This window comes from Bubalus bubalis, chromosome 2 (genome assembly GCF_019923935.1).
Source record: "Bubalus bubalis isolate 160015118507 breed Murrah chromosome 2, NDDB_SH_1, whole genome shotgun sequence".
In the NCBI taxonomy this organism is placed as follows: Eukaryota; Metazoa; Chordata; class Mammalia; order Artiodactyla; family Bovidae; genus Bubalus; species Bubalus bubalis.
In genome coordinates, this window is record NC_059158.1 from 99809992 (window position 1) to 99826528 (window position 16537).

Consider the following 16537-nt stretch of genomic DNA (forward strand, 5'->3'; position numbering starts at 1 on the left):
CCACCTGGGAAGTCCCCAAACTATTTCTGAGATGACACTGAATTTTTGAAATCTTTAGGTAGGGTAGTAACACCAGCTCTTCAACTGTACTGGGTAACTGCCTGAGGGACATTCCCACGCTGCCAACAGTGACAACAGTGACCTCGGAGGTGATGCTTCATTGGGAAGAGGTGATGGGAGGAAATGGCCAGTGAAGAGTATCAATGCTCATCATGGGAATGATGAGTGCACTTTGAAAAAGTCCACAGGTTATTCTAGTTTCACCAACCCCAGCTAAGAATTGCTCTCCAGAACCTTGATACTTTGGATTTCCCGTCCCCCCACCCCCTGCTTCACTGACCCACGATCACTCACTTCCTGTCTTTACATCTTTTCCTGCTAAACCAGAACCTGGGATTCATCAGCAACATAACTACCTTCCTGCCATTCTCCCCTTATCTATACCTACCAGATAAAAATCCCAATCTTGGGTCAATTTAGCTCCCTGCCTTCTGTATCTGTATGCACAGTGAGGATGCTGAGTATCTATCCATAGGAACTTATGGCTTCCAATCTCAGCTGGGGGTTTGTATTCCCATCAATCCTATGATCCTCTGGTTAGGTATCACTCTCTGTCACAACTATTCAGATTTTATCCACTTCCTCAAGCCAGCTGCTATGCTATTTACCACATTACTCTTAGTATTTGACCCTACTTAACAGAGATAATCAAGTTTATAGGTTAGGAATTCTCATTATTCTTATACTCGGCTACTCCCTGCCTTCTGGCAGCACACAGTTCCCTGCACAGTGTCCCTGATCCTGTCCCGCTTCGCAGTGTAAGAGGTGCTCCCTCTGCTGAGTAAGTCCTCTGTTTATGCTCTGGATACCAAGCCTTTCCTCAGGGATCTTGCCTTATCTGTTAACCCCTTCTCTTCTTTATGTTCAATCTCTTCTACTTTTTTCTTTGTCTCTTTTCTTTAGCATTCAACTATATGCATGGCTTCCATATTTTATCAATAAAAGTTTGCATTCAACCTATGCCTATCTTGGGGCACTATTTTATTTCTGTTATGTTCTTTGTAGTTAGGTTTTAAAAAGTTTTAAAAAGAGTAATCCAAACTCTAATTTATTTTTCATTCTTCCATCCATTGCAATCTGGCTCCTGCTCCCACAACTCCGCAAAAACTGCATTCAAGCTACTGTTGTTCTAACTGCTAAATCTAATGGATTCCCTTCAGGCTTTGCCTACTTATTTACTCATTCTCATGGTTGAGAGCTTATTCTTCCCTTCTAAATTATTTTATTATGAGTATTTTTTCATTGTCCAAAAGAGAAAAGCTTTCTTCATCCCTTTCCCACCCAAATCTATACTTTTGTATCCCACTCTGATTCCGTTTCTTTCTCAAAAGTGATCAGTGTTCGAATACATCCTCATAGACTTGTTTTTAATACCTTAAGTGTGCAGCTGTACATCTAGTTTCCCTTCTTTCTTTCACACCTTCCTTTCCCCTTGCCTCATTTCTTTTTTTCATATAAGTGGTATTATATTTTAGTACTGTTCTATAATACAACAGTGTTGGAGTGGTGTAATCTTGTGGATCTTTCTATATCAGATTATATAAACCTACCTAATCTTCGAAACTACTAGATAGATGAAAATAGCAAAACATACTCAATATTTAACTATTTTCCTACTGATGGTTGCTTAAGTGGTTTCTAATTTTTGACACCACAAATCAAATTGCAACAAAACATTCTAGATTGTACCTTGATTTCTCCAAAATATCAAAGTTGAACTTGTGGGTCAAAGGACACACACATATATAGACACACATATATGTGTGTATATGTGTGTTTGTGTGTAAAATTGATAAACTATCAATCACCCTCTAAAAGGACTATGTCAGCATACAATCAGACCAACAATATATCTGAAAGAATCCAGTTCCCCACTCCTCTGTTAGCAAAGGATATAACTATCTGATGGACATAGTAATGTTGTAATTTGTATAATTCTGATTATTCATGTTTATTACTAATTATTATTTAATTTTCTGAAATGTTTGTTCATTTCTATTGCTCACTTTTCTAATTGATTCTTTTTTCTTCCTAATTTGTAGGAGCTTTTAAAATATGAATGGCAATTAGTTGCTATTATTATGCATGTATTAAGTTGGCCAAAACTTCGTTTGGATGTGGCCAATGAACAAACTTTCTGGCCAACCCAGTAAATTCTGCCAGGTTGCCACCTGTCTTCAACTTTGTTTAGAATATCTTTAAACAGATTTAAAGTTTTATGTATTCAACTCTGTCACCTCTTTTCTTTTTGACTCCTTGGTTTTGTGCCTTGCTGAAAGAGCCTTTTCTACCCTAAGATTATTTTAAAATCTTCTATATTTTCTTCATGTATTTATTTAATGTTCCTCTTTCCATCCAGCTCCTTAATCTATCAGGAATTTGTTTTTAGAACTAAAAGAAGACCAAGTGGCTGAAGCCAGGGAGAGAGTGGTGTGAACTGGTGCTGGAGAGTGAGGCAGGGTAAACACCTTAAGGATGTGGATTTTAATCATGAGAGCAATGTTGTTGTTTAGCTGCTAAGTTGTATCCAACTCTTTTTGCGACCCCATGGAATATAGCCCACCAGGCTCCTCTGTCCCTGGGATTTCCTGCAAGAATACAGAAGTGGGTTGTCATTTCCTTTTCCAGGGTATCTTGTTGACCCAGGAATGGAACCCCAGTCTCCTGCATTGGTAGGTGGATTCTTTACCACTGAGTCACCTGGGAAGCCCTGGGAGCAATGGGAAACCACAAGAGTTTAAGAGGGTTAACATGATCAGCTTTTAATAACAACTTCTAAAGGACCACTGAGATGCTTCAGACAAAATAAAATGCTTCAAACAAAAACACTGAAACTTTAACAACATTCATTACTGAGGAATAATAGTAAGTAGAGGTGAAAAGGTACATAATCACCTTCTTTTGTCTGTTTCTCCCAATTTAGCAAAACAAGTAGTAAACATTGTTTTCTACTAAAGTAACCCAGGAAAGGAGAGTACCTGGAAGTTCTGAAACAGACAAGCCATGGGGTTATTGTTAGCTGGGCAAGGAATTGTGGACTGTCCTTGAAATGCCTGGAGATTCTGGTACCCCTGAAGAAGTTGCTGCTGCTGCTGATTTGGAGGAAACATCTGACTGTTGTTTAACAGCGACTGTAGATGAGTCAGTTGATGGTTATTCAAAGTACTGTTTATTGAGGGCATGTCACCTATAGTATGAAAAATATAAAATATAAGTCAATGTGATTCTTTGGAGGTCCTATGCCTATCTTTCTTGAGGATTTCTAAAAAAAACTAAACTAGACTTACATGGTAACTCTTTTCTCTTTTTCTCCTCAAAGTCTTACTAAGTGGTAAGAAAGACTAATTTTCTTATTTATCTTTCATAATTAGTGTCTTGATTTCATATCATGGAGAGACTAGTTAGTTTTTGGTCTATCCATTAGCCAATCCTTATATATTGATCTTCAGTGTCATAGAATTCCTTGAAGCCATTTTTAACAAAAATCACAATTAGCAATCACAATTAAAGGTTAAAATTAGCCGTAAATGCTTTAGCAATCATAAGATAGTTAAAAGACGTGGGCCTGACCAGGCCTGTTTACAAAACTTAGTTCTCAAGCCATAATAATAACTACCACCAAATCAAATTAAATTTGGTTTAGAAATATGTATTAATATGTATTTTGTCTGTTTTAATATACATTTTGTTTTTACATAAAATATGTATTCGGTATTTTGGTTACCTAAAATTAAAATTGTAAAGAAAGCTAGTAATACAGAAAAATTCACTGTCATAGTCATAAAGAATAAATGTTATATAATCAGATAGGATGCTGCTCCTGCTGCTGCTAAGTCACGTCAGCTGTGTCTGACTCTGTGCGACCCAATGCAGCCCACCAGGCTTCGATAGTTAATACCAAAGTTACATTCGAACTTCAAAATTAACTTGTTTTGAAATTACATTGACCTTATTTTGAGGATAATGTCATAGAAATTATCCTATGACTTGAAGTCTGCAGCGCTTTTTAGGTTCTTTACACTAATTTGATTGCCAAATAGGACTAATTAAACTATTTTATAAAGGTGCTTATGAAAACTAGAAATATATTATTTTTTTAGCTACTGAAGATGCCCTTGACAATATCATGTACATTTGCCTATGTTTCCAGACTTTATGGGCACCATCTCTATACTACAATTACCGGCATCAAACAGCTGAATATACTTGACAAGATTTTATAAATTTTTTGAGATAAGATAATCTACATAAAGGATTTTGTTTTTAAGCCACAAAGTTCTAAAGAATAATACTGTTTGAGAAAAGCGAGCAGTAGCTATTTGTTTCCTTGAACTTGGGCAAGCATTAACTTTGAATGTTTTTATGTCTTATTTCTTATTTTGCTGGATAAGCATTTAGTTTCATTAATTTAGGGATCACCTGGAAAAGCACTTCCTCAAACTGTTTTCATCCACAGTGCAGCTGCTCATACTAACCCTGTGATGCCACATCAACTAAAATTCAAATACATGTTATTTTTAAGGTGTACCTGTGCTTTAATTATTTGAAAAGTAAGACACTACTTGGCTTAAGAGAATGATGAGTAGGTTAGGTTTAGGTGGCATCAGAATTAGGAGAGAAGGCAGATTAAAATGACATTTAGTATTTCTAGAATAGGGGAAAAGGAAAAAGTCATTTTCATGTTTGTATAACTATGGTCGTATGTGGGTGTTATTATATTTAGTTCTTCCTTAAGCAAGCTGTGACATAACAAAAACATTTTTAAAAATAGTGTGACAAAATGGAGGTTTTTTTTTTAAAGGAGAAAATAGAATTAGAAAAACGTTTCTTTTGTAAAAATTTGTGAAAAAATTTAACTTACCAAGCAGACCTGTCCCCAGTAGAGGGTTAAGTAGCTGTGGCACCACAGAGTTACTGTTGAGTTTAGCTGGACCAGGTGTATTCCCAGCATTATTAGATATATTCAGCAATGTTTCTGCCATTGACACCACTGCTGTCCCACCAAGTGTTGAGACAGTCAGTGCTGCCACTGCTGATGATGTAGTGGTTGTGGTAGTGGTTGCCTGGGAAGAAGTTGCTATGGAAACCTCTGGATGATTAGCGGTGTTGGCCGATGCCGAGTTCAGGACACCTCCCAACAGCTGGGGATTCAAGGCCATTAATCCTGAGGCCCCAGTGACAGCTGGGAGGAAGAGGGGGTTAAAAGTAGTGTCACTGCCTGCAAAGCTTGGTAAAGGGTTCCCCAGGGGGTTGGTTAAAAGGGTCTCAGCTCGGCTGTTCTCTGACTGATTGCTTGGCAAATGGTCTGGTGGGGCTGTCATCTGTGTTAATGAGGGTAAGGGGGTATTTTGCTGTTGCAAAAGATCTGAGATGGCCAGATTGAAAGATGGCAGGGGAAGCATGGCAGCTGCGTGGGCTTGGTTCTGAAGCAGGGCTGCTAAGAGTTGAAAGTGAACAGGCTGCAATACCTGCCCATCCATGTCACCGGAGAGAAAAGCTAAAGCAGCGTTTACATTCGGGTTGAGAAAACCTAAAGGGTGGAGGTTGATCTCAGACTTGCCTTCTCCTGCTGAAGGCTGGAGGATATTTAATAGATTCTGGTTTAGGAGATGCTGTTGATTCACTGGCAAAGAGATAGGTAGAGAACTGAGGAGGCTGGGGTTCAAGGGGTGTGGAAGATGGTTGTTTGAAGTGCTGTTGGATGGAAAATGAAGTGCGTGCTCCTGGCCAACAAAAGGAAAATCACTCCCAATGGGCAGCTGACTCTGCAGTGGGTTTCCAGCTGCGGTGGTGACTATGACGCCGTCTTGAAGAACAGATGTTGTCTTTGTGATGGCAGGGTGGTTGATGCCAGCTATGGCTATGGAGGAGGATGGTCCTGAACCGCCTGAAAGAAAGGGGAAAAAACCCATTTATTAATTACGGAGGTTAAGGAAGACTTCTCTATAAAAATACATTGAGATATATTTCGATGAATATATTACATGCCATCTTTATAGAGGCTAACCACATTAATTGTAATTAGAGATGATCTGACACGTTAATGAAACAAGTTCAACTTCATACCTCTTAATCTACTTTGAATGTAAATATGCTGGAGAAGTTTAGCACTTTAAGAAATAGCTGTTCTGTCAAATATCTTGTTTTTCACAGCCGGACAAAGTGAAAATGGGGGAAGCTGTGTTGTAGTCCATTCATTTGGTTAGAAAAAAGTAACAAGGCTTCATTTTTCAAAATATATTTTTACATTAAAAAAAAAGTTTTTGGTCTTTATTTATATTACTAGTATTTTCTTTTAAGGGAAAAAAACAAATAGAATATGCATGAGAATATAAAACAGATAATAAAAAGTACCTATGTAGATATATTAATATTTTAGTGTATAGTTTTCTGGGCTTTTCCACCTGTATGTATGTATTACATATGCAGACACACACACACATATATATGTTACATATATTTTTAACAAAAACAGAATCATATTGTTTTGTAACTTTTCTTTTATCAATACATTGTTACTATTCTTTCATGTTAACTATAGATCTATTTGACTAGTATCCATGTATGGATATACCATAATTTATTCAATCCACAGTTGTGGATATTTTGATAGTTTACAATCTTTTACTATTTTAACACTATGATAAACATTCTTATTTACTCATCTTTGCTAATATGCTCAATTGTTTTCTAAGGAAAAATTCTTAAAAGTAGATTTCCAGGGATAAAAGGTTTACATATATTTTAAAGTTCTGGATACACATTGTCAGACTGCCCTCCAGTGTAGCCGATCAATATGCATTCCATTTATATTTCTATAAACAATGTCGGTAGTGCTCATTTTTCTCACCAACACTGTGTTTATCATTATGTTTAAATCTTTGTCATTCTAATAGCATAAAGATACTTTATACTCATGATTCCTTAACCAGTCTTCATCCAAAGGTATTCTTAATTGTGAAAATCTTATGTATGCTAAAGATGAAAATTCAAGGAATTTAATAATAAAATTAGAGTTGTGTATCATAATTGTTTTAGTTGTTACCAATCCAAGCTGCACAAAACAAACAAGCCAACAAACCAACCAATGTCTGGGCCCTAACCAAGATCAGTACAGAACTCATCTCTTGGGGTACAGCCTGGGCAGTAGTATTCTTTGAAATCACCCCTGGTGATCCAGATGTACAAGGTGGGTGTGGGGAGGGTGAGAATCACATTCTGTTGAAAAGGAACCTACAAGCATCTTTTGGAAAATGTCTTACCCTAAAGAAATGCATTGTTTTATAATAATATATACATTTAGCAAATATTAGTTATTATAAGCACATACATTTATTAAAGTATTAGACATGTATATGTTATAATGAACAATACAGTGTTACTGAAAATCTAAAATAATTCAAACATTTTACTGCTGTGCTATGCCATCACAACAAACTTTATATATGACTATGTTACCACTGAGGCCTTGTCCAAATACACAGAAATGTTTCCATAGTTGTAATAGAAGTACAAATACAATGATATATTTTTCTTATTTTCTCCTACCAGAATAACACAAGGGTTTTTCCTTTTTGATATATAGACTCTATATGGATACTTTTAACCATGTAGCATGTGGACTGATCATATTTATTGAACTACCTGATAAAGTTTGGCATTCATATTTTGATTTTTTCATTATTATATATAACATGGGAATGGACATCTTCCTGTATGTGCAAGTTTCCTACCTTTGAAATTTTCTAAGGAAATTCACTGGCATGATCGTTGTGAGCATCAAAGACAGGTAAGTGAAAGGCTTGCAACATGTAAAAGTATACAAATAAAAGGAGCTATCATTGTCATCATTATTGACATTAGTAGCTAAAGTTAGTTGTGATGATGTCGTAACAGTAGGAAGTATAAAATCAGCATATCCAACACATATATCTCTATAGCATGACTTTGCAAGTTTTCTAGCTGCTGTGGTCTACTTTATTTATTTATTTTTTTAAAGCTCTCACTGTTGCATTTAAAGGAGATAAGATGCTGAGGTAGGCATAGGGTACACAAATCTTTAAATATTAATTCAGGTCAGTGATAAAAAACAGTAACACCTTAAACATTTCAGTGCTCCTTAAATCTTGCTGCCATTTCCATAAATAGGTACTTTGCTTTATTTGCATTTGGAAACCATTTTTTTGAACAAGCTAATAAAAACTCTTATTTACTAGTAATCAGTATCTATGGCTTTTCCCCCTATCTGCTAAATAATAATGACATATTTAAATGTACAGATATCATTTCTCTAATCACAGTCAAGAGTACATTTCTGAAATAGTCTAGTGTGTATACAAGGCTTTGTAGATGAAGGATTTCCTTATAGGTTATTACTCTTTTATCTTTATTTTGTGAAACAGAAACATCCATTTTGAGGATTTATGAAAGTAGTCATTTGGGGACATTATTCTACAAGTTCTCCATCTAAATATTCTTGAGAAATTACAATAAAGAAAATATGGTTATTCTGGGTATATTTTTGCATTGCAAACAAGAAGGTGGTGAGTATCACAAGCTTCTTAAGGGTAATATGTGGATCAAGGCATATTTTTTATTTTCCCTAGTTTTTAACACACCCAATTTAACAATCAAGTATACTCTGCTGAACAAAAGGATAAAAATGATGATATAGACAAACAACAATAACACAACACCCTGCCTATTCTTTCAGAAAGCAGAATTTAGACAATGTGATAAACACACAGTGATAAACACACAGATCTACCTGTCTCAAATAAACATTTATTGAGAGCTTATTATGAACCAGGAAATTTTAAAGCTCTTTTCATAAAGTTAGTATAACTACAAGGCAATATGCTAGGAACTATAGCAGGTATATGACAAGGGGACAATCGTAAAACTGAAGGTGTTAGGAAAAACTAAGCAAGTGGTAACCTTTGATCTGGGATTTGAGAGTGGAAAAGGAGAGACAATGGGCTTCTAAGTGGAAGCAAAATAATTTTAAAAATAGACAGGGAGGTAATAAAGTATACGGAGGGTAATAAGAATCCTATGTATCCTCAAAACAAAGAAATATGACTGAAAATATTGTACGCTGATTTTCTACCCACCCCAGCCCTCCCAACCCTGGTTAAACCTGCTGCCGTCTTAGACAAGCAGTGAAGGTATTTAAAGTCATCTTTCTAAATTTCCCTCTGTATTTCCAAGATCCAAGAGTCTCTAACACATGGTTGGCATTCAAAAAATGTTGGTTGAATCAATCTATTAAGACTGTAAAACATGCATTCAACTTCTAGAAATCAGATCACTTGCTCTCTGTGTGTGGCAAGTGTGTATGTGGAGGAGAGAATACCACCCATTTGTAGAGAAAGTGAAAACTGACTTGTATCGTGTATTTTAACTCTTGTATTGTGAAAACTGACTCTTTATCTCCTGGTCCAGTGCCAGGAGATAAAGGCTGCTGAAAAGGAGATGGTTGGAAGATGTCAAGTTACTTTAGAAGACTCCCAGGTATGCTGGAGAGTTAAAATAATCTTACAGAGGAAGAGGTCCATCCCAAAGTACTCTGAATTCTTATAGTCACTCATTATTGCTTGGGGTCACTGAAAGAGGATCCCGTCAATTTTTATAGCTGGAAGGAAAACTGGAAATTGCTTATTTTTGAACCACTTAATCCTGAATAGGCATTCTCTGGTGAACTTACTACTTATCTCTGCATAAAAAACTATCATCTGTTGAAGCATATGGGGAAAAATGTTTTCTCAAAGCTGATTTTTTTTGGTGGGAGCAGCTGTTTTGTGCTTAATCTAATGAAGGAGATAGTTTTGTTTTGTTTTTTTTTTTTTTTTTAAAAAGCAAACTATTCACTGAACATTTAGCAGTTAAATAACTAAAAGGCAGCTGGGAGCCTGGAACAAGTTAGCAAGCTGGAGAAGTCCTTTAATTGGAAAGAATTTTTATTTCACACCAGCCAGCGGCACCACAAACGGGCATAACTTCTTTTTCTCATTGTTTGCTGTTACTTTTAAAGAAGTAAGAAATTAAGACTGGAAAGCTACCCAAACAAACATCCCTGGTATGAGATCATATTCCTAGACACCCAATCAGAGATTAAGATAGTCCAGTACAATTAGGAAACAACAGTGGGAGTTCTTCCTGTGGGGCAGATTTTCAGATGTAAACTGTATTCTTCACACACACACATATAATTTATAATGTGTGTGTCTGCGTATGAGTGTATATAAAGAAATAGCATCAGTAATTTCTTTTTAGGATTTTTTAAAGGGTATTTTTCCTATTACTAAATTTCATTCTTGAGATGTTTCATCTCATTTTTTAAAAATTGCTTTTCAAAAAAAAAGTACTGTTTACCTCTTTAGATTTTTTTTTCTATTGTCACTAATACTCTGAGAAAAGTCATTGTTCACATTAGGCTAAACTCTTTCATAGTTGGCCCTTAAATATTAATACTGTTGCACATTTCTTTGTATGTGCACAGAGAGGGCATAAGGCTCATTTCAATTGACCAAGAGGTGTTTCAAAAATATCATTATAATGGGAATTTGCTGTATGACTCAGGGAACTCCAACTGGGTCTCTGTGACAACCTAGAGGGGTGGGAACGGGTGGGAGGTGGGAGGGAGGTTCAAGAGGGATGGGACCTATGTACCTATGGCTGACTCATGTTGATGTATGGCAGAAACCAACACAATATCGTAAAGCAATTATCTTTCAATTAAAAATAATTTAAAAATGCCATAACACCAGTTCGGCCTACAGTCCCAATTTTGATAAATATAACTTCATGCTATAAAACTTTTTCTAAATTGATAAGCCCAAATACTGATTTTTTAGCCACAAAATTCAAGAACCTAAGAAATAAATCATATAGAAGGTACTCCTTCACTATCTGACCTTTATCACTTGCTTTGGCAAGTGTATTTCAATTGCAAACAGGATCAATGATAATCCTTAAAAAGGAATGCTTCTAGAGACAGAAGAAAATATCATGCCCTAGTGAGTCTAGTAAATATACTTTTCAATCCCATGAAAATAGAAAAAAATTCTATTTAAAGGATTGATTTAAAAAATTGAAAGATAACTTTTATGAGCAGTCTAGATCTTCCATTAGTTTCCCAAGCCTTAGTAATGACATGGTAACATGTATTTACAAAGATATACCAGTCTCTGTCTTGTACCTTGGATGTTGATATAAACGCCCAGCATTCCTTTACCAGAAGTAGGCAGGAAGCCCTAGGAACTCGTGTCTATTTGATCTTCACCGAAAACCAAAACTACTTAGGAGAAAGAGTGGGGAGGGACTGGTGGCAGTATCTTAGAAAATACTCTCTGCAGTCAATAGGGCCAACCTCTTAGGGAAGAGGTAAGACCAGTGGAAGGAAGGAATGTAGCCTGTACCTTGGAGTATGAGGTCAGAGTGATGATGACTGGATCAAGGAGGCCATTCTTATGGGGTCAGACAAAATTGTGTGTTTTATTACTGATCATTTCTGCTTCCTTTATTAACACATAGGATTACTCTAAAAGCTGTTGAAATGAAAAAAAAAAAGCTTGAGATTTTTCAGTTTCTCAAGTAACAATGGTTTTTTGTTTTACAAATGCTTTTTATCACATTTTTCTTAATAGTTATTGTAAGGAAACAAATGCTGAGAGAAGAGGTTAATTCTCTTGGTTGGTAGGATTTCTGTTCCCTCTGTATGCTAGAATAACAGTTAATATGCTCCAACTGTCAATATTCGAATTGGGAGTTTACCCCATTTTGTTTAATGAGCAGAGCAAGTAGTTTCTAGGTTATTAACAGTTAACTTTGTGTCCTTCCACTGTATACTATTTTATCTTCAGTGCTAAGCAGTGCTGAGCACGTACTAGATGCTCGATACTGACTTAACTACCTCATGAATATTTTAAGACAATGTTTAGAGCTATTTAAAGGCTGTAAAATCAATTTCATATACCCTCTATCAGTATATTTTTATAAATGAAATAGTAAAGAAAAAAAAGTACAATGCATAGCCATGATATTATTTTGTGGAAACTGATTCTGTTAACTTATACATGTGAATGCTGGGGCATGCTCTGTTAGTGGGTGATGAAATAATTTCAGTGGATCATGACTGTCATAAAAATATGAGATAGGATAAGATAGGATGAGATAGAATGGCAGAGTGCATCACATGGAGGATTTTTTCAGGAAATTTTTGTTGTACATTAAAAACTTCTCTTTGGTGAAATGGAATCCAAGTTAATTCTTGTTAGAAAGAAATTAGATGTAAAAAAAAAAGTTTGAAAAACACTGCTTTAGGATCAGGCCTCTCAGTTGCTCAGCTCTGTGGGGATGATCTATGGAGCTGTGTTTCAGGAGGCATACTTATCAGACTCTAGTGTGGCAGGTATCCCTGTGGAGTTACACAGTCCAGGAGCCCTGCTCTAGGGCATCTGTGATAAATACTACTCTCTCCTATACCTGTACCCATGGGTCTTGGAGAGAGATTCTGAATTTCCCTGGATTAGCTCCTACCCCTGGAGTATCTTGGCAACTCCTGCAGACTTCTGTCTAGTTCCATTCTAAATTTGTAAAATGGTGAGTTGTTACTTTGACTTTGCCAGAAGTATAATTCTTAGAAAATAACTTTTACTCTACTCTTTCCTTCATTAGCATTAATGTTGTTTGATAGAAGTTCCTAGAAGGTAGAAGTTTATGATTGGATTTATTTAGTACTACATGCACATGGAAATGAAATGTTTTGATGACACTGTAGGAATTATGTTTCAGCATTATTTTTAATGAGTCGGATCTTGGTAGAGTTAACTTTACTGCCTAGAATTTGGGTACTTTTAGAGGCTACTTCAATATTTTTAGACCACTTGACTTTAGTAAATAAAGCTTAGGCATCTCCTTGAGATCTTAAGGATTTATAGTGGTTTTATAAGTGAGCTTAGTGTATTGCAATAGAATAAAATTCTCCCAATTTGCACACTGGGACAATTTATTTCTTGAAAGGTACAAAATAGACCATTGAATCAGCAAACATATCACACCACTATGAGTTCTCACTTTTGATTACATAGACTCGATGTCTAAAATCAAACATATTTTAATTCCTTTTTTTGTACACAAGGAAACATTAAACCTGGATTATGTAAACAAAGCAAGTGGTGTAACCCTGATATTAGGAAACCTTCTTAAACAGCAAGACATTGTCTGTTGTAAAAATATCTTACAGCAAAGAAGAAATGGCTCATTTTGCAAAAATTTATCTAAAAGAATAGACATAGATTTTTATCACATAATCAAGAATTTAATATAGTTTTGGTATTTGATTAAAAAACAAGAGCAAAGGGCAACTTTCAACCTAGAAGTCTGTGCATCAATCAGATGAGGAATCTAGGCATTTAAAAACTTGGGTGGAAATACTTTCCATAGCAACTATTGTTAATTCAGTCACAGCCTTAAAGCAATCTTTGCCTTTTTTCACTCTGTATGTCTACATTAGACAAGAGGCTTACTTCCCTTCAAACGTCCCATATCCTGAGAGAGCTAACATGTACAATAATCCATACTGGAGTATTTTTATCCCATAACCTTTTTGCAACTATAACCTCAAATGAAGGGAATGACAGTTTCCCTTTCTTTACTGGGATGTTCTAAGAATAAATAAATACAGAGAACAAAAAGCCAAGCTTATATATGAAGTATCCTTTTGTGGTCTCTAAGTTTCTTATACCTACCAGTTCAGAGGCTGCACTGAGTTTCAATCAAATGTATTTTGTGCTGAAAAAACACTTTCTTTTCCAGAGTTAAAAAATATATATATAAATATTCATAAGCATATACTTATTCACAGGTTTATTTATATTCTTGTTAGTCGATGTATATCTTTAAGAGTTAAGGCAAAGAAATGAATTATTTACTCTTTTGGTACAAACTCATACTCTGCCCCTTCACAGGACTTTATTTTCATGTGTTTAGAAGAGCTGATTAAATGTTTATTACCAAAAAATGAGAATATAAAAGGCATTTTAAAGTGAAAAAGTTGTATTTAATGACTTTATCATTTGGAGGAAGGCAAGCTTCAGTTATTAAGTTGGTTAGAACAGTCTAAATCTTTTTGCTTCTTTGAAAACTGTGAAAACCCACAGGGCCATGAAAGGCTGGGTCCTCTGCAAAGGCCCCAGTTACTGGCATGTGTGTTTTTGTTCTGTGGTAAACAGGTGGGCAGCGGTCAGAGGCCTGAGGAGGCATGGCCCCGATGAAATCTGCCGGTCAGGGCACTTGATTTCGAATTCTTCCCTAAACCAAACAACAGGACACATGCTGGAACCACTTAAATGTTGAAATTCAACTAACTTCATAAACTGAAAATTGCTTTAAATATATATACGACTGATGGATTTCATAACATACCTGTATTCAGCAGTTTGAATGTTTGGACTGAGACTGAGGAACTGATTGGGTTTGGTTGCCAGATCCACCAGAACTTTGTTTTACAACTTGAGGAATGTTACCAAGTATCCTACTGGTCGTTTTCTAAATCTGTTACATGGAAATATTAAACTTCACTTGTAATTTCATAGCCAAAATGTTAATAGAAACCTGTAAACTTTGCAATGCAAAGTGTTAAGAGAGCTTTAGTGGAAACGTAATTTCAAAATGCCGAATAGAATTAATAAAACCTGATTTCTAAGCATTTTGTATCTTTTATCTGATTTTTTTTTTTACCATCTTTGCCTTCAATTCTCATATCTGAGTTATAATACATTTTAAATATGGACTGGTATTCACATATAGGCCTAGAACATGAATATTTGGATTGTTTATAATAAAAACCTCTCTATAAAAGAAGTTCTTGAAAATAAACAACCTATCAAGTTAAATGTTTTCAGAGTGATTTCTGGTCTTCAATGAAGTCTTTTTTTTTTTTTTTTTTTCAATGAAGTCTTAATGTAACATTTTTGAGCTGCTGCTTAGGACAGTGGAAAAAAGGCACTGGGGTGAGCAGGAGGTATTTGAGTTCTGTTCAGGCTCCACGACCACAAGGAAGACTTGGGCCCTGTCACCTGTAGGTGTCTCTCACCCTCACTCTGCTATCAAAACTGGAGTGACAGGGCTGGCATGGGCACAGCTGTCTCCTACAAAGGCCTACTGACACATCACCCACTAGGAAACCCATTTTTATCTGAGTGAGGCAATACAAAATCATTTACATAAAGGTTAGCAAATGTAATTCACAAATGAGGGGGTAGTTCTTCTGATGTTGTGGACATTTTATCTGCATTGACACAAACATCTTAGTTATTGTATACTAGGATATCAGAGTCCGGAGAGAGAAGGCAAAATAAGTGACTTTGGTCTAAAAGTGCATCAAAAGTTTACAAACATGGTTTCTAACATGCACTGATGTGCTTCAATTCACTTTCTTTTGGATATTTTTAAAGATTTGAAAAGGAAAACAGTATTTTTGACAACTAGATGCTTCCAATGAAGAACTTATGCAGCTGGGAGGAAAATGGATTTTAGGATCAGATGAACCTGAATTCAAATCCTTATTCAATTATGTATGACTTTGGATACTCAAGTTCTCTGAGGCTCAATTTACCCATCTGTAAAATGAGAACAAGAACACCTTATACTTTGGAAGACTGCACAAATTAGAAATAATACAGGTAAGCAACCTAGTACATCACAGGTACTCAAGGATAACTAAAAGCAACATTTTAAGAATAAAGTGTGTTTTCTTCTAATGTCTTCCTAGTATGCTAGGAACACTTAGCAAATCTTGAAGGGAGAGTTATGTCTGTCATCAGCTGTCTCACTGTAAATGCCCACCTCTGGTGTTTATTTGATGGATGCTAAGCAATTATCACGACAGTACATTCAGCTGACACAGTTCACTGTGTATCTAAAAAAAATGATATTAGAGACCTCTTCAATAAATCAGCTCATCAAAAGAGCTACATTAGTAAATCTACCCATTTTTATTACCAGCTGCACATCAGATCTATGTACATTAATTAGTATTTAATTTTATTAAGTTTAATACTTAAAAAAATTCTAACTGACCTAGATTTTTATCAAGCATATGTTTTCTGTTGTCTGACACATGATTGGTCACATCCACATCATTATTAGACATTTATTCTCATCCCTTTTGGCTATTTATATGCTAACACTTTCCTTATATTAATAAATTTTCAACATATGTGTTTCAACAAACCCAGCACTGGCAATCCAGATCTGATGTTTTACAGAGAGGCATGGAACAAGAAAATATATGTCTAAGACTATATAAAATAAGTCTAAACTTGACAATCAGAAGAAACAAGAACATAAATAAATGTCGGTTTTTTCCATTACAGATAAATTAAAATACATCATTAATAAAATACGTACACTTTGCAATATGAACTCAGACCTGAAACAAAGTAAGTTGAGGTAAGGGGTATCAAAATTTAAA

The 16537-nt window shown here is 35.5% G+C and overlaps 1 protein-coding gene across 9 annotated transcripts in view; it reads right to left on the minus strand.

Moving 5' to 3' along the window:
- The window catches only part of MBD5 (methyl-CpG binding domain protein 5), a 157924-nt gene that overhangs the window by 30087 nt on the left and 111300 nt on the right, over positions 1 to 16537 (minus strand). For 7 of the 9 annotated variants that reach the window (XM_025261676.3, XM_044935646.2, XM_025261679.3 and 4 more), the window contains 2 exons: positions 4922 to 5947; positions 3039 to 3247 (listed from right to left, as the gene is read on the minus strand). In XM_025261676.3, the coding sequence (XP_025117461.3) occupies positions 3039 to 3247; positions 4922 to 5947 (1235 nt within the window). The remainder of the gene's footprint in view (positions 1 to 3038; positions 3248 to 4921; positions 5948 to 16537) is intronic. The other 2 variants (XM_025261696.3, XM_025261692.3) reach the window with 1 other exon arrangement.